The sequence below is a fragment of the Oreochromis niloticus genome, linkage group LG11 (assembly GCF_001858045.2).
Source record: "Oreochromis niloticus isolate F11D_XX linkage group LG11, O_niloticus_UMD_NMBU, whole genome shotgun sequence".
NCBI lineage: Eukaryota > Metazoa > Chordata > Actinopteri > Cichliformes > Cichlidae > Oreochromis > Oreochromis niloticus.
In genome coordinates, this window is record NC_031976.2 from 26,112,532 (window position 1) to 26,134,598 (window position 22,067).

General features: G+C 39.4%; 1 protein-coding gene across 6 annotated transcripts; it reads right to left on the reverse strand.

The window, feature by feature from the left end:
* Positions 1-1,052: 1,052 nt before the first annotated feature.
* On the reverse strand, positions 1,053-21,304 carry LOC100701024 (Scm polycomb group protein homolog 1). 6 transcript variants are annotated; one of them, XM_019365011.2, is made up of 17 exons: positions 21,163-21,249; positions 20,437-20,570; positions 18,678-18,746; positions 18,360-18,437; positions 18,036-18,106; positions 17,695-17,929; positions 16,330-16,418; positions 15,909-16,155; positions 9,312-9,556; positions 8,779-8,970; positions 8,069-8,195; positions 7,760-7,960; positions 7,283-7,453; positions 6,586-6,708; positions 4,213-4,344; positions 2,059-2,192; positions 1,053-1,908 (listed from the first exon to the last, which is right to left on the reverse strand). In XM_019365011.2, exons 3-17 carry the CDS (start codon positions 18,700-18,702, stop codon positions 1,789-1,791), a joined length of 2,190 nt encoding a protein of 729 aa, XP_019220556.1. In that variant the 5' UTR covers positions 18,703-18,746; positions 20,437-20,570; positions 21,163-21,249; the 3' UTR covers positions 1,053-1,788. The 6 variants fall into 6 exon arrangements, with proteins under 6 accessions (XP_019220556.1, XP_013130038.1, XP_003450586.2 ...); XM_013274584.3 differs by having other exon boundaries at positions 21,071-21,240; XM_003450538.5 differs by lacking the exon at positions 20,437-20,570 and having other exon boundaries at positions 15,909-16,152; positions 21,163-21,304.
* Positions 21,305-22,067: the final 763 nt, after the last annotated feature.

The window sequence follows — 22,067 nt, forward strand, 5'->3', positions numbered from 1 at the left end:
CAGATGTCATAGTGATATTTGGCAACACACAAACTGTCATTCAACCTTTTATTTCTTCATGAGCAGATTGCTGCAATGTTCCTTTATCAGATAATCAATCAGAAAAACACCCAAAAAAACCCACAGCGTCGACTTTAAATTGCTCAAAATGCAGCAGCAAGTGATAACTCTGTTCGTTGAAGCCTGGACTGACTGCCAATTTGTTTTAGAATTACTGTCTCTTTACTGCTAGTGAGCAGCCTGACATCCTCAGGCAGGAAACAGTTCCCACTTCACCATAAAGGCAACAAAGCAACTGCAGTTAGAGCTCCTTAGTTTTGGGAACAACCTGCCTGAGGAACTCGATTTGCCAAGTATCTTTTAATCTCTTTTAAACAATAATTAGTTTTCCTTTAAATTTTAATATTTTTATTTAAAACTGTTGAGTTTCTGTGTTATTTCTGAAGTTGCACTGTATTAAGGATTTTTATCATTTATCCCAGGAGTTAAAACTTATGGTTTCTAATCTTCTTTTGATCACCTTTTTTCCTGCAGACACGACTATATTTGTGCATAGTTTTATTCGAAAGCAAATAATATGAGTCTATGTCTTTAAATACCCATAAGACATTTTTAAATATTGGAGGATTAATGAAATAACATGTACAAAAGGATATGGTACTAACAAAGAAGAAACATATAATAGAGGCAGCCATGTGAAATAGGCCTTACATGGTATAAAAATATCACTGATATTATCATGCTGTCTAACAGATGGAGATATGCCCACCCATGGTAGTGCATGGCAGTGTCCCTAGGAGAGACGTAAGGACATGACTGAAAAAAGGTTGACAGCTATATGCTGCCCTCTGCTGGTGAGAAGAACTCTCAACAAACTAAATGTGATCATCAAAATACAGTTTATCTATTCTTGTGAACGATTTTCAAATTTCAGCTTTTTCATTGTTGCACGTTGTGTGTGTGTAACAGCAGACTGTTAATGCAGGATATACATTGGAAATTGTGACCAAAAAAAAAACAAAACAAAAAAAAAAAAACAAGAAAAAGGAGACTTGAAGTATTATATATTTATTGAACAATGTTAAGCATGATAGGGCTCTCCATGTAGGAACTCTAATAATATAGTATAAAAAATTAAAAAAGTACAAATAACAAAGACAAGACAAGGCATTGTAAACAACATCCAGAATAAGAGAAAAAACCCATCTTGATGGCAGTTTTTCTCAGAATAAAGTTTTATAAAACACGTTTTTCTAATCATAATTATTACTGTTGTAGTTGCAAAATTATGCCTCAAACAGAGACTGATCGGAAGAAATCCCAACTATTGGGATGTAGCATTTCTTTTCTTCCTTTAGGGTTTTCTTTTTTTAGCATATTCCAACACAAAACACTGAAAAAGTCCATATACTGTATTCATGAAGTACAAAATATGAAATGTACAGATAAATGTAACATAATAAAAGCAGGCCAAAAGGCCTTTTACAGTTAAAATGGCCACGTATGATTCTTCAAGTTAGACTGAAATGCAAAACTGATGACAGACGAGTGGCTGATCCTACATATCCCATGCTGCCTTAGGGCTGGATTGTGCTACACAAAATAAACATCCCTGACTGAATGAGGTCAGAACAAGGGCGTGTATACTGGATGGAGTATGGTGGAAGTTGCTACATGTAAATTGTCAGCATATGTCCATTATGAAGTGCATGATATACTGAACCTAGAACATGGAGGTGGCGATACAGTTAAGTCCTTCAGAAGGCTGCGTCTGGTTGACTGATGTCGTCAAGCCCGTTTAAGCTTGTCAATGTGGAAGGTGAGTTTGAGGGCAGGGCCAAGCTTCAAACCCATGTATTTCATCATCATGTCGCTACGCAGCAACAGAAGGGCTTTCCCATCAATTTCCTGTAACAGAGGAATGCGAGGAAAAATAAACCTTTTTGTTTTTTCTTCTTTTAAACAGAGCTGCTCAAAAGTGATGAATAAAACTGATATCTACACGTTTGAAACATTCACTATACATTTATTCATATGAATGAATGAATGGATACGTACATGTTTTCTAAAAAGGTCAGCATGTGGGGCCAGAACTGGGTCGATATCCCTGATATACTGCATGACTTCATCTACTGTCCACAGGTTGGGATCCTGACCGCTGGGCCTGGGGCTCTCACGGAAACTACCTGAACCTGGGAGCAAATGTGCAAATACAGATTTATAAGAGAGTTATTCATTGAGTGGTTCATCCACACGTATTAGTCTGCAATAAAAAAAAAACATGTTTATCACTGTCCCAGTGCAGTGGGCTTTTGCACAGGCTCAACATCTTTTTTGACAATTGAGCTGAAATGATGGACCCCGAAAATGTAGTGTACTCTTTTTTGACAAAACTCTATTAAACTTTTTGCAGTCGTGTGATTATAAATTTCAGTGGGTTTTTGGGCTACCACTACAAGGGTATTATTTTAACTCAAACACACAGGCTGCACAGGCAAACAGCAGTGAACGGAGTGTCACTGTCTACAACACATTTTTCACATACTATAAGATAACACTCAAATGCCACCATTTCTTCTTTCAACTGCTCCCTTTAGAGATCGCCACAGCGGATCATCTGTACCACCTTATCCTTATTATCCTCCTCTGTCACACCAACCCTCTGCATGTCCTCCTTCACTATATCCATGAATCTTCTCTGTGGTCTTCCTGTTTTCCTCCTGCATGACAGCTTCATATTCAGCATCCTTTCTCCTTTATATCAACTATCCCTCCTCTGCTCATCTCCAAAATATCTCAGCCTTGAGTCTCTTATCTCCTTACTGCTCAACCTGAGCTTCCCCTCTGATGTACTCCATTCTAACTCCCAATGAAAAACCTTCGCATCTTCAATTCTGCCACCTCCAGCTCTGTGTCCTCTCTTTGTGTTAGTGTCAGAGACTTCAAACTGCTATTAACATTTGAATTGGGTCTTTCCAGTGAAATAAAAGTGGCATGAGTGGCACAGAGGGTAAGAAAATGCACTACTGATATCTGGTAAGTAGCAATTTAGCCACTGAAGAGGCCGTTTCTGACCAAACTCTTCACATGACCTCTTGAATGGACCTATACCATAGTGCAGCTTGTAGTGTAAGAGCAGCTTAAGTGCTTATTAAGGGCAAAAAGCTGCTATATAAATACCACTGCATTCACTGGTGTGTTTGGTTTCACTGATTGTCATTTTAAGGCAAATGTTAAGAGCTAATTACATGGCAGTGATGTAATTGCACCCGATCCTCCATCAATGATATACTCGCTCATCCAGCTCAGAGTCCATCATAACTCTCAGGTTAATGTAGCAAGTGAAGTGTTAAGTTTTCTTGTCACTGTTTGGCTGTATTGTACAAACTAGTGAAAATTACAAAGACGACCTCGACTTGAGCACAGTGTTGATGAAGACTATTGGCGATCATTGTGTGCAAGTTTGACTGATGCTTCAGGACGAATACTGATTCTTTTGAACTGTGAACTGACAGACAGACAATGAACGCCTCGGCATAACATGAGCTCATCTGTCATTTGGTAATATATGCTTTAAAAAACAAATCAAAAAACAAACAAACAACAAACTACAACATCAGAGGTCAAAGAACTACAATTGACTTCACTTCCTGTAATGCAGACACAAAAAGGGGGTAGTTCTAAACAAGTTTTACAAGATCTGTGGCACATTTCTACTGCGCTGAAGACATTTATGTATGTGTAAGTAAACATAAAGCAGAGAACAATTTACATATGCACAATATGGAAAAATTTAACCTTGAGAACCCATGCAATGAAGCTCCCGGTGCACTTTTTGTGCTGACATTAATGACAGAGGAGGTTTGGAACTGCATATAATTGACACAGCAGAACGACTATTACATACATTGCTCCTAGGTCCCCAGTGGTCCCGCTTGATAGCTTTACTTGTCCTGCCACTCCGAGGCTGTTCTTAAACATTTTGCAATTTTTTGCAATAACCACCACACCTGACAGGGGCATTTCTAGCAGGGAGGCATCCTCTGACACCACCATGCTTGAAGTTCGTAAATAACCTTAGTTAAAACCAAACTTACTGGATTACATGTCACTACATTAGCATTTGCAGATGTAATACATTCACACTTACAGATTTGTGGAGTTTTAAATGAAGGAAGCTTTTTATAGATTCAATGTTGTTTCTCTTCCTACCTGTAGAGTTGTTATGATGCAGCAGTTTGGAGGAGGACCTCGGGCCAGAAGTCAGTCCTGTAGAGTTTTGGGAAAGGGGGCTCTTCTTTAAGTGCTCTGATGTGGCAACACTGTTCTCCATGAAGGACTCACCTGGGAACAAAGAACACAATTATACTAGTACCTTAAAAAAACACAAAGAGGCCCCACAGCTAAACATCCAATGTAGTAAAAAAAAGATAACAAGTAACAAAAAAGAGGCCCAACTGACAGCGTATTCGTCAGGCACGCTGTACTTCGCAGCGATTTTGCTGTACCCCTCAGAGAATATCACGGTGATTTAACAGGGTTATAGCATTCTGTAAAAGTATAAGGGCACTTTGAAGGGGATATTACCCCTTTTACACATATATCTTCCAATATTACATTAACTTAATTAAAATTTAAGGAAATGGAAAGATGATTAAATGATTAACCTCCTGCCCCAGAATTTAATAGCATTCGCTCTTGAGCTCTGTTTAACTACCTCCTTTAAATGATTACAGAAAGCTTTACAAGACAAGTCAGAGCACCCAGTTATTACAATTAAAATGTTTGACAGAAATATGATGCCGGATTCCACTTTGAATAGCCTCTGATACTAAATGAATGGAATCCTTTGATGTCAGCATATTTCCAGTTATTTTTGCACACAAATAAAGAACAAAGAAAAATATGATTAAAGGCGTTTCACAAAAGAGAAATTTACCAGAGGCACAACATACACGCAGTGATGCGAGAAAGACAGTTTTTGTTAACACACACCTGAATGCTCCAGACAAGCAAACTGCTAAAACTTCTGCCTTCTTGCTGATGATCAATAAATCAAATGCATTTAATTAGCAACACTTGGCTGCTACTTAGCCTCTTAATTCCTATGGATGCAGTTAGGCTCTCCTCTGAAAAAGCTCCCTCTTTTAATACACAACTGTATTTGGTACCACCGTGTGTGCCCACAATAAAAACAAATAGGTTCACAAAGAATTTTTTACTGATCAATCCTCCAAAGAAACAGCCTAATTCTTTATTAGAGGAGTGCAAACAACTCAAAAAAATGTGTTGCTAACATTTTAAAGCACAACTAGTGTTGTCTGTTTGCATGTTCTCCCCGTGTTTGCGTGGGTTCTCTCCGGGTACTCCGGCTTCCTCCCACCGTCCAAAGACATGCAGCTTGTGGGGATAGGTTAATTGGATAATCCAAATTGCCACTAGGTGTAAATGTGCGAGTGAATTTGAGTGCGAATGGTTGTCTGTCCCCGTGTGTTAGCCCTGCGACAGACTGGCGACCTGTCCAGGGTGTACCCCGCCTCTCGCCCTATGACAGCTGGGATAGGCTCCAGCGCCCCCCGCGACCCTGAAAAGGATAAGCGGAAGCGAATGGATGGATGGATGGATAGTGTTGCCTAATATCCTTTTAAAAAAATTTTTTTCTGAATTGTTGATTCTACTTGTGTATCTATTAAACCTTTCCTTATTTTCTGTTCGTCACCATGATGAACGCTAACATTAAATGTGACCAAAAAGTCACATTTTTGAGAAGTGATAAAAACATAATAATTTAATCTAAAATCATAATGATAAATTATATATATAATCAATATAATTTGAATTAGATTTGTAGTCTATTTGTAGTACTGAAGGCAGGCCTTTGATTTGGAAGTACAGCTCAGCACCAAAGACTGACCCAGCATAGTCTAGGGTCGGACAGGGTTATACTCCCACCAGTAGTGTGTGGTTATTGTTATTTTAACTATTTTAACTTTCTACTCTGCTGTGAGGAAGCATGCACACTTGGTACCCATGCAATGTGGTGGTCATTATTTAATGCTCAATTTTATGTCAGTTAAAACGCAGTACACACTGCAAACACCTGTATGTCTTATAAAGATCCATCTACCTACCCTACCTACCTATCTTTTCAAGAGATATATAATATATACAGCTTTGTAAACTAGGAATTTATGTCACATTGTTCATTTCAGGTAGCATTACATTCAACACCGGCACATTTCACCGTTTAAGCATTGAGTTATAATGGGAAGAAAAACTGACACAAGGGGGAGCACCAATATTACTTTACAGCAGCCCCACAGAAAAGAGATTTTTTTTTTTTTAACCAGCCTCATGATCTGGTGATCAGCCAATGCCAGCCCAATATTCAGCTGATCAGTTATTTTAAAATGCCATTTAATGATCTACCAATACATATGTCACCTGACTACTAATATTACAGACTTCCATGGATAGACTAATATATATTTTCCCTAGCTCTAAATAAAAGCAAAAAAAAAAAAAATCTATATGAATGGTAGTATGAGTAATAAGAACAGATTATGAATGAATGAAACAGCTTACCATCAGTGGAGTGCCGTGGGATTTTTGGCAGTTTAGGAGACAGAGGATTGCTGAAGTCCTGAAGGAACCGCTTTGTGCTTCGTACTGGGCCCGCTGTCAGACTGTCTCCAAAACTTCTCCTCTCTAAAACAAGCACACATGGGTTGAAGAACAGCTGGAGGCTATTGTGCCATGTTAACTAAAAATCAAGAAGCTGGATGTGACAAAGATGCAAGTCAGTGTACCAGAGCAGTGATATTTTAGATCTCTAACAATTATGCTGAATGCGTGTTACATAATTATCCTTCGTTTTGAGAAAAAAAGAGAGCATATTTTAGGCCACATTGCCCAACCCTAGTTCTCTTCACTACCCCTGTCTATGCAATTTCAAGAGCAAATCAGGATGCATTTTCTAGAAGCATATTGCCAACATCTCTGCATAAATAAGGCAGACACATAATAGTTTGCTGTTTCCGCTGACCTAAACCACTTAGAAAAAGGCCTAAACCAGTCTTTTCCTACTAAGCTTAACATGTTTTTCCACCTGACACAATGACTATTATAAAACTTTAACTGCCTTTTCATTAAATTTAATAAAGGTGAGCAGAGTCTTTGACACTGGTACTCTTACTAATGTAAGAGGTTTGTTCTAACAGCTATGTTAAAATAAATTAACACTGCACACGTGAACACACAGTGGGAAAACAGCGACCCTGACCTGTAGTGTACGTGTGACTGTCGTAGTGAAGACCGCCTCTGGCTACAGGCTGGCTGCCAAACAAAGGATCACAGTGCAGGTTGTGGCAAAGTTTTTCCAGGAAGCGGAGGACATAGGTGACACTGCTGACAGTTGGCAGGGTCAAGGTGTGCTGCTGCTGGTCAAAAAAGGCTGGAAAAGACAGGATGGATATTAATTCAACTGCTTCATTCAAGTGTAATTTAATAAACAGGCTGTGTTACAGATGTGAGTGAGCTTTCATGAATAAACAAAATCCGACCCACACAATCTGTGTAACATAACTCAAACAACAACAATAGAATCAGCCAAGTGGTTTGTTTTATTTTTTCGTACTTTGTTGGTTCTTGATGTTCTCGTGGATAAGTCAGCATTGCCACAATAAATTCATAAGCACTAAATCAAAAAGAAGAAAGGGTGAAGAAAGTGAATTTGCTTTCAAATTAGACCAGTGCACACCTGAAATGACTTCTCCTCCTTGTCCAGATTTCAGGCAGGAGAAGACTGTGCCCTGGTTGTGAGCAGAGTCCACACAAGCTTGGACACACTGCTGAAGCACCGACGAGGCTCGGCCTGGCCCAAAGTGGTCTGGCAGCTGTTGGATACGCCGCTGGTCTAAATGGGGTCCCATCTTGCCGTACTTGTTTAGGTACACACAAACTAAAAGGCGAAAGGTATATGACCTTAAATGACACTGAATGAAAAAGTTGATGCAAAAAACCCCAAAAAGCAATGTGCATTATGTGTAGGCCTGTGGACGCTGTGTACCTGTGGGAGCCTGTAGTGCAGAATTGGGGATGGTAGCATTGTCCAGGGGCACAGTGCTGGTGTCAGGCTCTGGGGTACTGCTGGTGGGAGACGTGGGGACTGGATTAGGTACCACTCGTGGTTTTCTCTGTATGCAAATACACAAATTTAGAGCCATCAGCAAATATATTTAGAAAAGCAAATAAAAGAACTGAGCTAAGTACATTCCTGTAAATGATAATGGAAAACTAAACAAACATACAAACGGGATGCTGCCAACACTACCAATGGCTGAGCACTGTGGTTTTGCAACTGTATGCGCCTAATAAATGGATACCAGCTCAGTCTATCTTACCCATAAACAAATATATCGTTTATAAAGACATAAATATGATGAAACCAAAGCTTTTAAATTTTTTTTAGTATGTATGTTACCTTACTTACAAATGAGCAGGTATGTTTAAATAGCTAGGAAATTTATGATAACAGAAACAGGAACGGGCTTTGTCTGATCAGAGGGTTAACTAACAGGTTAGTTTCTGGCTAAATAACTTAATCCAAATATAGTCAGAAAACACTGGACAAGCCTCCAATGAATTGCGCTCCAAGAATTATACTGCAGAAGTTACCCTTTTCACATTTTCATCAGCATTTCTCAAGCAGGCAGCTGTTTATGTGACAAGAAGTTGTCTAATGACAGCTGTGGGGGTTTTTTCGTACTGGACGGCTACCTTGCTGCCAGGTTTTGGCCCTCTTTTCTTTGGGATCTTGATAGGTTCTGCCTGAGTCTGACCCTGCTGCAAAGTTATCCTCTGCGCCCAGTTGGCAGGCAGTCTGCCCCTGGTTCGCCCTGGGCCTGTCACAGGCCGTCCTGGCCCAGCCATGGAATCCTCTAGCCAGCTAGCTCTCTTTGCCCACCCCAGCTGCAAACAAAGAGCAAAGGACACACAGTCAAATAGGGATGCCTCTTTTTTTTAATAATGCCCCTCAAACACAAAACAAATAATCAAGGCTGCCCTTGTGACCAGTCTCATAGTTTAATGTAAAGGTTGGTTAAAAATTAACTTACCCGTTACTTCTTTTATTAACAGGCTATAGAAATTATTTCTACCACTTGGAATTGAATTGAAAAATTCAACAGCAACATGTTGTCTCAGGAACACTGTCCCTGCTACACTGGACAGAAACTATTTGTATACTATATGTAAGCGTCATAACTGCTTCACTATCACACAAAAGTAAAAATCTGTTTTTTCATGCCCACCTTACTGCCTGGTTTTGGTCCTCTCTTCTTGGGAATTTTGACGGGTTCCTGGACTTTTTCTGGCTGGATGATCTGTGGTCCCAGTGTAGAGCCCTTCTGATTCCAGTGCCCTGTCACTTTGGTTTTCCTGCGGCCTGGCTTGCGTCCTCTCTGGCCTGGAGGCCTGCCCACCGTGGGGCTGGGATGCATGACTGGGCTCTCCACACTTCCGTCTGTCAATGCCCCAAGGCTTTTAGGCAGCACCACTGTAAGCGTAAAGAGAGAAAAGAAAATGGGAGAAGGTGAAAAGCTGCTTGGTATCAGCAAAAAAATGAATATAGAGTTACTGCTCCGTGCCTCTCAGTTAGGTATTCACATCTTCCATATTCAGCCTACAATTTAGAAGTCTAAATCTAGAACGCCTTTTGTGGTTATGTTATGTGAACAACAAGGGCAACGTGTTCAGTCACAATCCTAAATCAACTTCACCACACACCTGCTGTGCAATATGCACACAACATTGCCACATAGCAGAATGAGTCATGTGCTTGATACATTCAAGTAGCCTTTGTGCTGTTGGCTGCAATGTCCTCACATGCTTCAAATTGAAGCCAAATAAGAAGCTGGCTGAGTCACGCACAGACATTAAGTACTCTCTGTGCATGTGGAAGGTACTTGGTTTTCTGATCTCTACTCTAAGACTTTCTGAAAAGCTAAAGGTAAAACATGTTATCTTCAATGGATGACAAAATCCAGATTGTTTACAACATCTGAACTTCTTTCAGTGGCACTAAAGCCAAGAAGGTCAAACTTTCTTAGCAACAAAATAGTTCTTTCTCAAACTACCTCCTTCAGTTATAAGCCCAAGGACACCACAGTGCAATTCTCACACTCAAGCACTTTTTACAGTCTTAGGGAACAGGTAGCGAGCAAAAAAAAGAAAAAGAAAAAGAAGAGAGTGGTCACATCAGAAAGTTCCCTTTTTAAGACTGCTCACTCACTGAATTTAAACTTTCAGTCATTTTTTTTCTGCGCACAAACAAAATCAGAAAACTCAAGACTGCTGAGAAATTGACAGCAATTTGACTTTGCACTCTTTTCCAGTACGGCATCACCACTGAGTGGTAACCAAGCCTTTAATAACATTAAGCCACAGAAGAAAGAATACACCCTTTTTTTGTTTGGTGCTCAAGGGCTGAGAAATTATTTTTGAACTGACTAATAAACAATCTACCAAAGATCTGGCTCATTCTTTGATCATGCCATAACTCTAAACCAAGTTCAATAAAATTCAGTGTGGTAGATTGCATAATTGTGTTGAAAGTCAAACAGAGACTTATTTTTAAATTTACATTTATTTGATATAAACTATTTCCTGGGAAAATAACCAAGTCTGTGGATATGTTTAATAGAAGTGCTACTTCTGTTTTATTAAACAAAATTAATTTTCATTTCATTGGTGGCAGTGGAGTAGTATTTGATATGCCTCAAAATCTGATCAGATACAAATGATCTCTTTAGGCAGATCCCACTAAAAGTACAGGCAAATAAAGTATATGTATCAATTTGGTGTTACATCATATATAACATAGTGAAATCACACAATCAGGCGTTATCTTTGTAAACTGTTATCCACTGTACCCCGCAAAATGAAGATCAAGAAAAAGCAAAAGAAGGACTAAAAGATATCAGGTAGCAACTGAAAGAAGAAAAATAAGCAGTTGTTAAAGACAGAGGTTATGAAAGATGGTTACCTCTTCTTCTACCTTTAAGACTCTGCTGGCCAGAAAAAAAAAGAAGCAACATAGAAAAAGCACAAGAATTAAAACGCAAATGAAAAAGCAAGCTTCTGCAAAAATTTATCTCCAGAATATGAACACACAGCCCTTCACTCCTGAATGTGAAGCACTTGTGAAATCACGTAATCCCCAGAGAACAGGCGCATGTTAAAAACATTAACAGAGGGCCTCTACTAAATACAAGAAAACAACCAAGCAATCCGTGTACTTTACATAAGCCATTACAGCTGGCAAAACTTCAAGAATGTGTGCATGCAAAAACAACCGCACAGAAAAACAGAGCCACAGTATAGTCGGAATATCTGGCTTCATATGCACCTGCAATTTAAAACACGCTTTCACACACTGCACAACCTAAAGTGCGCTGGTATTCATCCTGGATCAGCTGGGGACAGATTTACGAGAGGAGCGGCCACATTCATTAACACAGGTCTTGGCCCGTGGGGCTGTATTTATTAAACACACGTTCACACAAACAGACCAATCAATGCAACACACAGTCTGCAGGCTACTGCTACTTTTCATAGAGAAGTCACAGAGAAGCTAAGGAGAAAAAAAAGAGGGAAGGAAAAAAACAAAAAAAGAAGACAGCTGATTGATCCTAAACAGATTGAACAAATCCTAGATAATATGTTTAACGGTGTAAAGAGCTTGAGGTTACAATCAATTGCACTGCTTGTAAATACAGCCAAGCAAGCGCTTAACAAGCAAACCCTTGTTTTTTTTCTTTATCCCATGAGTGCACCGAGTTCACCGAGTTCACAAAGCCACCACTACCAGCTTCATATTACAGCAACATAACTTCTACAGCGCTTTTGATCTAACGCTCTATGACTGCATTTCAGTAATTTCATTCATTTTACTCACCGTCTGTCTCAAACGAAAGTCAAAAGTGTCTGATTGTCAGCACAGCTGTCCTCAAATTCACCCTCTCCTCCTGCCCTGTCCTCCTCTCCCACTCTTCCTCTGACTCCTCCTTTTCTCCCTTTTTCCTCCCTTCTCTTCTTCTCTCCTCCCACATCTACTGACAATGTAAACAATCCACCTTTCACAGCATATGTCTGTCTTTTCTCTTGATTTCTGCCTCTTTATTCTTTCCAAGGTGTCTAATCAGACTTCGACAGCCAGTGTGCCAATGAGAGGCCTGTGGAGGGGCACACAGACTCATTTCACTCACGTCATGGCCTCATTCTGCTAACTGGGCAAGTGCCAGGCCTACATAAAACACTAGCAGGCTACAAAGACATATCCTCCATTTCCCTCCCTCAATCAGCTCCTTCACATATTGTGGATTCTACACACGAGGACAGCTGACCCTGTGGCTGATAACCCTTGTAAGCCACTTCTACCTTCTGTGGTTCTTCTGTAACACATTTCCAGCTTTGAGTCTGGCTTTTATTCCTGATGTTAAACAAGTTAAGACAGCTACAATGTCTGAAATGTAACTGCTTTACAAGAACAGTGACTGATTTTTTACCACAAGTCACAAAGGAAACAATATATCACAAAGAATTGCTGCACTGTAAACAGTCTTCTAAAAGAGAAGTAAAAACCGCAGGCATGCCTACTTTAACATTTTACATACCAAACTGAATACAAATGGACACTAAGAGCCAACTCTGCACTTAAAAAACCCCATGCAAATAGGAAGGAGATTTTTAACAACACTTTAACCATATGCAGTGTAAGTAAATGTGGACATACAGCAGATGGATAAAATAAAAGCAAAATTCTCATAGAGTAGTGAAATCTAATCCATGAGTCAGGAATAATACCTTTATCAGGAGTTATAATTTTTTTTCCAGACTTAGTCACAGATGTGTTGATGAACTATGTTTATATCCATACAATTTCTGCACATAAATAAACCTTTTAAAGTAAAATAATGCAATTTGAGCACCCAGCCCCGATTATTTTCATTTTATTATTACAATTTCGGTGTTACAATGTTAAGATAATCAGGATGACAGAGAAAGAACCTCTAAGTAAAAGCCGTTTTTGGAGTAGAGCCGGCAAAAGCTTTGTCCGCCGTCATTCTCCAAAGCTTCTGTGCAATCCCTAGAGGCCCCATCTGTACCTGTCAACCTCACATGCACCAGGTAGGGACTAGCAGTTGCTCTTGCATGACAAGCTTTGCAGTCAGAAACACCCTTTAGTCCAGGACTACGGCTGCCCATTTGATAACTAATTTTAATCTTGATTGTGACATTAGCTTCCAAAGTGTAAATGGACATCACATTATCAAGAAAGAAAGCAGCAAGTGCTGTACAACACAACTATCTTATTCAACCACCTGAAAACACGATAAACTGCAGTATAATTAATGCATGAAGCACAAGAGAAACAATGCAATGATTACTAAAATCAATCATCCAACATCAACTCAGACAGCACACGCGTACTATGTGTCACTAAGATGCGCTTGAATCACCGACACAATCTCCAAAGATATGTGTCCAAAATATGTGGCAAGTAGAGAAAGGTTTCCGGAAAATAGTCAACTTACTGGACAAAAGATATATTATCAAAGTGAAAATACCTGCATTATGTGCAAAACATCACAGGGGAAATTTAGAGGAACACAAGGCTACTGAGTGCTATGAGTTTTATTCACATCCATTATGCAGATACAATGAAAGGAGTGATTGACTTTATATTTAGTTTCTAGGAAGTGCACTTTGATCAGGTGAAAAAAAAAAAAACCCAGACCCTATTTCAAAACCTCATTTAATTAAAATTAAATGATTTAATCTGCAACTCTATAGGAAATGATACTAGAAAAATCGGGATTTTAAATATCACATTACAGCTTGCATCCAAATTTCATGTCCCATTTGAGTGCTGATCTCACTTTTATATTTCACATCTACCTTTCTTTCAGGTTAAACCCCAAAATGGACTATTTTCACCGTGCCACAAACTTAAGGTATGCTTAAAAACAACAAAGAAAACAAAATGAATATATACAAAATACAGTATTATTTCCTAAATAATAACTAATTACTACCCAGAGAGTGAGCTGCCTAGGCGGAGGATTGCACTCTCAAAGTGTTGCTTGCTTTTTTTTTTTTTTATTTCTTCTAATAGCTGCACTTATTTATATGAATGAGCAGGACCAATTTTTTTTAATTCATGCAACAAAGTTTACATTAGCAGCAATGCATGACAGCATGAATGTGAAGGCAGTGTTATATTTGCATGAAAGTGCTATAAAACATTTCTGTCACTGTAATTTTAATATCAATCAATATCACAGGGATTGCCGTTTTGGTCATAATTGCACAGTTCTATCCATGAATCCGATATAGTGTATTTTATAATCAATAACACTGTTTTTTTTAATATCTTGCTGCATTTTGTATAAGTTCATACTTAAGTTTTAAAAAACAAAACACTAAAGCTATTCTGTTATACCTGTATGCAAAAAATACACTGCACCCAAAATATTTCATAGTTCAGCAATACTGATCAATCTAATAAACTTAAACCTACTCCATCCTCCCTATTCTGGTATTTTAAAGAGTACTTAGAGGAAATATTAAACAACCAAACTAATAGGGTTGCCAACTCCCAGCAAAAAAATAGGGAACCACCCCCCACCCTCTGCCTCATGATGCTTAATTGACGTAATCGACTTTAATTTAATGCATGTGTAAAACAAATGCACAGAAAACAATTATTTTTCTACAATAATTAAATAGATTCAACATCTTTCTTCAACAGAATTGCCGACTGCACAGATGGTACCTTCTCAAAAGAAACAGTGCTATAGCTTACTAGGGTATTTATTAGACTTAATAATTACTATATACAATAATGGACTTCTATACATTTTACAACAGATGAAAACTTTTGTTGTAAGATTCAGATAATTATTTATTAAAAGCTAGACATTTTAAATGAGAATAAGAAAGAAAAGTATTTCTTTGTGCCCCCTTTTCCCTGTTAATGCCCTACCTGCCCCCCTGGCTAAACTTTGCTAGATCCGCCCCTGCACAGTTACCAACTGTCAGCTGGTGTAGAAATTATCCTGGTGTAGAAAGTAATATTAAATAAATTCTAACAACAGGTTATCAAGCTTAAACCTGCTGCTGTTGTTTATTCCCTGGTTTCCTCTTTAGGCAATAAACAAACAAGAGAGACAGGACTCGCGACAGAAAAGCTGATCAGCTGATCATTGATCAGTTTCATGATTGAAGTAGCAACAGGAGAGGGAGGAGGAGAGAAGACGAGACAGTCGCTCCATATGTCGGTTGTTAAGCTGAACGTTTGAATGCTTTACAAACATTCAGAGATGAACTTACACGCTTGCTTTACTTCTCTGGGATAGCTTTCTCAGATATGAAATTCCGGTTTGGTAGCGAGGCTCCAAATGCGCAACCAGACTGCTGACAGGTCTCGCACGCCACAGCCGCTCTATCACGTGACACATACTGCTCCGACGTGCTAAGGTCACGAGCTGGGTTTTCTGAGGCGCTTTTGTGATATTTAATGGATCGGATTACATTTTTTATTTCTCTCCGATATCCGATCCAGTAATTTAGGTCAGTATCGGACCGATACCAGTACGTAATATCGGATCGGTCCATCCCTAATAGATACCATCAGTTATTTTCAATGATGGAACACTTGCTCAGTATAGAGATAACTCAAGCTCTGATCACTGTTTTAGAAGATCACCAATATTATAGTACAAGCCAAACTTTAAATCCACTGTACTGCAGCAGAAATAGAAAGAAGACTTAGACACAAAATACAGAGAAAGTCAAACTAAAGTTATATACACTCTTAGCTATCACCGTATTTATGAGGTTCATACCTTTCGTGCCAGGTGGCTGAAGATTGTCTCCAGTGAGGGCACACCAGCCAACAGGGAAGATGTCCCTTGAGTCATAGCGGCAGTAGTAATCAAAGGCTCCTCGCCAGCCATCAAAGGTGACCAGCACCTCAACTCCACGCAATGCACCTACTGTCGCTGGGCAGATAAAGTGGGGATTTTTCCGGTCTACAGCCTCCAGCTTCATGCCCACCTGGAAGGAGTTCTGCTCTGGGGCGGGAGGCTCCTGCTGGGGAATATGGAGAGAAAGAAAAGGGTCAGATATGGTAGTTATCAAACAGTCAAACCGAAAACCAGTACATTTTTGCTATCTGAAAGATGTTCTTATTGCGCCATACATCAGAAGACTTGGCCATCTTTGTGAATGCTGAGCTTTTTGAGCTTGTGAGCCTTGTACAGGTACCTTGTGAAAGATGCGAGAGGGAGCCATCTCTGCTCCATTTAGTGTTTTCAGAAGGAACATGGGCCAGGAGGACGCATTGAGACGAAAACCTGAATACGGACACAAATATTCTCATTACGACACCAGCTTCAAAATGAAAAGGTTGACTCACCATGAATCAAACAATGAATCATGAAATTATTCTGTAAATTAAGCAAAAGTGAAAAGAATCATTCATTATGATCAAGGATAATCACTACGAAAGTAGTAGGCAGTGTTAATTTTGACATTCAGTTTTCAGATTCAGTTTTAGTCATGGTCTTTTAACTAAAATGTCATTTAGTGTTAGTCAGATTTATGCATATAAATTCATTTAGTCTTAGTCAACCACGTATCAAAAGAGTACCACAGACTAAATCTGAAGTTGGTTCAGTCGACTAAAATATAAAGTGTAAAGTTTGCCATGTTCTTAACTGGTCAAAGTTGCTCCACACTGATTTTTTAAGGAAAATTAAAAAGGTAAACTGTTTTACTCCTCTCTTCCTTCCTCACTTTGACATTTTGTTTCTTTCATGAGTTTCATGGAGCACGGGAATCTCCCCACCCACACACCCACCCACACACCCACCCACACGTCTGGGTTTGCTATCCTCGGGACATCCCATTGACACAATGCTTTCCCTAGCTGCTTACCCTAACCCTAACCAACAAAAATGAATCCCTAACCCTACCCATAACCCAATTGTAACCCTGACACTAAAACCACATTTTGAGTGTGAAAAATGCCTTCAATCCCGTGGGGACTTGGATTTTGGTCCCCATTAGGGCTGTTGGTCCCCACCAGTATAGTAAATTTCAGATTTTGGTCCCCACCAAGATAGTAAGAACCCGTACACCAGACCTATCCACTAACACTGCCTATAGTCCGCCTGTCCTCTTCCTATTTTTCCACTGACGCACACTGTTGGCGGAGATACGCATGACAAAGTCTCTCTTTATTAAATTGGCAAAGAGTGTCGTCGTGCTTTTGGAGTTATTGAATGTGTGTGGGTTAGAGTTCATGATTAAGAAAGAGAGAGAGACGCACACACACACACTCATCTTGTTTTTATTTGTCGACAAAAGTGTCAATACATGTCTTCATAGTTTTTGTCCTCATGCATTAGTTTTTATTTAGTTATCTTGTTTTGGTCAGGGGGAAAAAAAACGGTCATTGATGAAAACTGTCTCTAAGCTCTTTTTAAGTCATCATAATATGACTCAATTCGACTCAATTTCTGCTCTGTCACTTTCTCAGAGCAGAGATAACAGTAGAGTTTGTGAAGTTAATTCATGACTGTGTGAAAATGCAAAGATGCTCATGTGTGGTTGTGCTTGTGTCCTCACCAAGTGGTGGCTGCAGCATGCCTCCGTTTTTTTCACAGCTGCCGATAGGCTGGATCTCTGAGGAATCCACCAGGCGCCAGAAGTCGTTTTTGTTGTCAGACCCATCCAAGCGCAGCCGCAGCCGTGAACCCGTCAAGCCCACCACTGTGGCGATGCAGGTAGACGTGGTGTTTCGCGGGTCCTGAGCCTCCAGTTTCATGCCTGCCTTGAACTCGTTTACTGGAGGTGTTAGGCTCTGGACAGTGATGACAGACAGGTAAGTAGTTAAAATATGGAAAAAAAAAGAAAAAGGAATGAATACATAAAAATGACACTTTGCAATCAGCCATGAATCTACATACCTGTCTGAAACATGAGGCAGGGGCAGCAATAGTGCCTGTCTCTTTCAGGTATTTCTCCCAACTGAAGTGCCCTGCAGAATAACAGGAAACTTTAATACATCTTTTTCCAGTCACGCACACTGCCACCGTTGTTACATTGTATGTACAAGATTTAAATTTTTACCTTGACAAAATATATATATATATATATATATATATATATATGTCTTTTTTTTGTAACAAATTGTCCTAATAGTTAATAAAAATACTGAAACAAAAACAGTGTCACATTGTTTTTGCTTACATTTGGTGAACAATTACTTCATCTACCATTGCATTATATACCTTGGTACTGTGAGGGCACACGGGAAGGCCGTCCACTCCTAGCATGCTTAATCCTTCGGGCATCTTTCCACTCTATCGCTAGAAGAGCCAAGAAAGGCAAGAAAATCCTTTAACTATGGGTAATCTTCTCATCAGTCAACATGTTGCAATACCTGGCAAAAATCACTGCTCCAGGCAATGGCAGGAATTAGAGGACTACTACAACATAACATTCGTTTTCGGAGCATAAAAGATGAAATGCATCATATTTCTAGCTTCACCTACACTCTAGAAATAATACAACATGTTAAAAATATATTAATCATAAAACAAACTCACCTTTCTGTGGTACAGGTTTCCTCATGCTCCAACAATACTGACCAACTAACAAAACAAAAGTGGCCTCCACTGTAAAGGTAATAAAACACATAAAGCTGAGTTAAAACTTAGTCATGCATGTTTGTGGCATTTTTTTCTTTATTTAAAAATCGAGTCACATTCGAAACATTAACACACACACACACACAAAATGTCACCTTGAAGTCTGGAGACAGTTCGGCACAAATCAGCTAACATGATGCTTTTGAGACGACACTGCAGCATCAAACCTCAACAAATCCATTTACACACATTGGATTTGAAATTTTCAGCCAGTTTAAATGGAGCTGTGTTATTCTACGGTATTGGCCTTAAAAAAAAAACACCTTGAGGCAAGTGTTGTTGTGATTTGGTGCTGCATAAATAAAACTGAATTGATTTGAGATCTTGGAGGAAAAAAAACAAAGACAATATACATTTCAAAGTTTTTCCTACATGGAGAAAATCTTGACACCCCCCTACAAGAGATTTTAGCCAGAACTTGTTTACAAGCACTGTAATAGCACCTGTTAAATTGAGTTTCATTTTCTCAAGTGCAACAAACATTTTGTTTATCAAATGACCAGAAATAAACAGGAAATTTAGGGATTTCTCTTCAATAAGGAAAAACAGACTTGTAGCCTTTACTGTGCACCACTCTATTAACCATAGACATTCCCAAAAAAACCCTAAATTATACTAACAGATGGTGGAATATTTCTAAAATCATAGATAATTAAGGCCATCAAAATGTATAACTCTTAATTGACATCATTAACAAAGAACCAATCACACTAACATATTCTATAATATATTCTTGAGCCCAAAGGCTCAGCTACTACATATAAAATGTACTATTGTTTTTCAAAGGCAACAGAGAACTGGAGACTTTACTAAAGCTTACTTGTCTTCTCAGGGGTTCATCACAAAGATCAAATGTACACTGCATGTGGACTTAATTTAGTTTTTCACACATTGCACATACATTGTGAGATCATAATGAATAACTTTCTTGAGCTATTGACTGCTTATGTAAGAGATTTATCCAAAAAAATGACACCTGTCTCTCAGTTAAAGCAGCAGAAATAGCACCCAGCAAACACATTATATACTTAAATCTTCTCCTCTTGAAAAAGCTCCCACAGTTCTCATCTGGAAATATTATGAATGACTTTCCATTAAACTTTGATCAAATATTTTAATAAAAAAAAAAAAAAAATAGTACCCACTGATTACAGAAAATTGGGTTATTGCCCATAATATAATACATACTGTCTTGAATGTTCATCAATGTCTCGCAGCCTGTCAGTAGGCCAAGGTTACGGCAAGAGCAACATGTTTTAAGGCCCAGTGACCCCTGTTACCTAACCCCGGCTCACAAACACTACAAACCAGACACAACACACAGGTCAGCAGGTCAACGGATATAAACAAGTGCTTCAAGTGGCTGCTTCTCCAGTTTCCCCACAGCCCACTGCGAAATTTATTACCACAAAGTAATCAAACAAGGCCGATATTTAAGTAGTTTTAGCCAGAAATATGAGGACGTTAGTAACAGTCGCAACGCAGATGTTAACCATCTGCCAAACATTTGAATTTGCTGAGGAAAACATTCCCGCTTTATGATGAGGGCTGTTATAAATTAACCGAGCTTGCGTGGAAAATGTAAAAGAGCAAAGGCAGAGCATCCACAGCGTCGCTTAAACCAGATATGGGCTGTTCATATTATAAACGCGCCTACCTTATAACTCCATAACCGTTTTGCTGCGTTTCTCCTTATCGGATGAGCCCCCTTTCAATAGAAGTGCGCCTTTTTCCGCCGCCAAAGGGGGGACGGCTCCCAAATTAAAGCGACCGGCTCCCTGTTTTATCAGGCTGAAAAAAGTGACAGGACGACTGGCATCAGTGCTCGGCAGCAGCACATTCCTCCTGTTGCAAACTCCAGGGAGTAACAGTTGTTTCACACATAAATGGAACTCCTATCTTTATATTCAGAAGCAAAATATCACCGGCTACGTTGGAGAAATTTACTGAGCTTCATTCAAAACACAAAGCCAGCACATGGGACCCTCTTCCCCGCCCTCTCCTACGCTTTATTTCCACGAATACTCATTTACATGACAGCAGTGTTAACTGTATTAATCAGGAGTTTAACAGCAACCCCTGCGGCACAAACCTCCCCAAACACCACTGAATGAAAGTCAAACATGCATGAAGCCAGTGCAGACATCTCATCCAGCAGGCTATGCTACGCACGGCTTCACACGGCTTCACAGACATGCCCACGGATTTAGCGTGCTAGCTTAGCATGCTAGGTAGCACGCTAGCTCGCCGACCTGATTTTAAATATTAGCATTAGCAAAACGGGAGCGTACCAGCACTGTGAGGTTAGTTAGCGGTCATTTCGGCTCAGCGCTGAAGTCGAGCCTTAACGGAGATGCCGCTCGGTGTATCCGAGGATGTTTACCTTGCTTTGTAACGTGTGTATTTGTTTCTAGCGCTTTTGTGAGTCCGCCATTTTTCCCCCTACACGACGAGGAGGGGTGTTTTGCCAACATTTCTTGTCTGGCAGACAGTCCAGGCAGACGGGCAAGTCGAGCTAATGATGGGGAAAGGCACAACAGTGACCCCTAGTGGCAAAAGCTGGTATTTTAAGTAGTTGTTAAAAAATTCAGTGAAAAGGTTTTATAATAATAATAATAATTATTATTATTATTTTACATAGTTATATGTTTCAGATCATCAAACTGATTTCACTCAAATAGAACCTGTCGCATAAAGTGAACTAGGCTTTAAGGTTGCACAAAGTAACACATCATGTCACGATCTAAAAAAAAAAAACAGCTGAGAAACAAAGCCACTGCTCTTCTGTCAGTCTGGAAAGCGTTAAAATCTATTTCCAAGGCTTTGGGATTCCAGCAAACCATGTTTAGAGCCAATTTCGCAGGCCTGCCAAAATTACTCCAAGAGTGTATCCACGACTCATCTAGGAGGTCACAAAAGAACCCAGACCACCCTCTAAAGAACTTGCATTAGTGATCAATGACTTGACAGTTTAGGTCAGCGTTCATGATTCAACAATAAGAAAGAGACTGGGCAAAACTGAGTCCATGAGAGTTTAAAGGCAAAATCCACTGCTGACCAAAAAGAACACAAAGTCTCATCTCACAATTGCTAAAAAACATCTCGATGACCCTCAAGACATTTGGGAAAATATTCTGTGGACTGACGAGACAAAAGTTTATGTTTCTGGAAGGTTTGAGTTCTGTTAAATCTGGCATAAAACCAACAGAATTTCAAAAAAACCACATCATACTAACAGTAAAACATGGTTTTGGTAGTGGTCTAGGGCTGGTTTGCTGCTTCTGGATT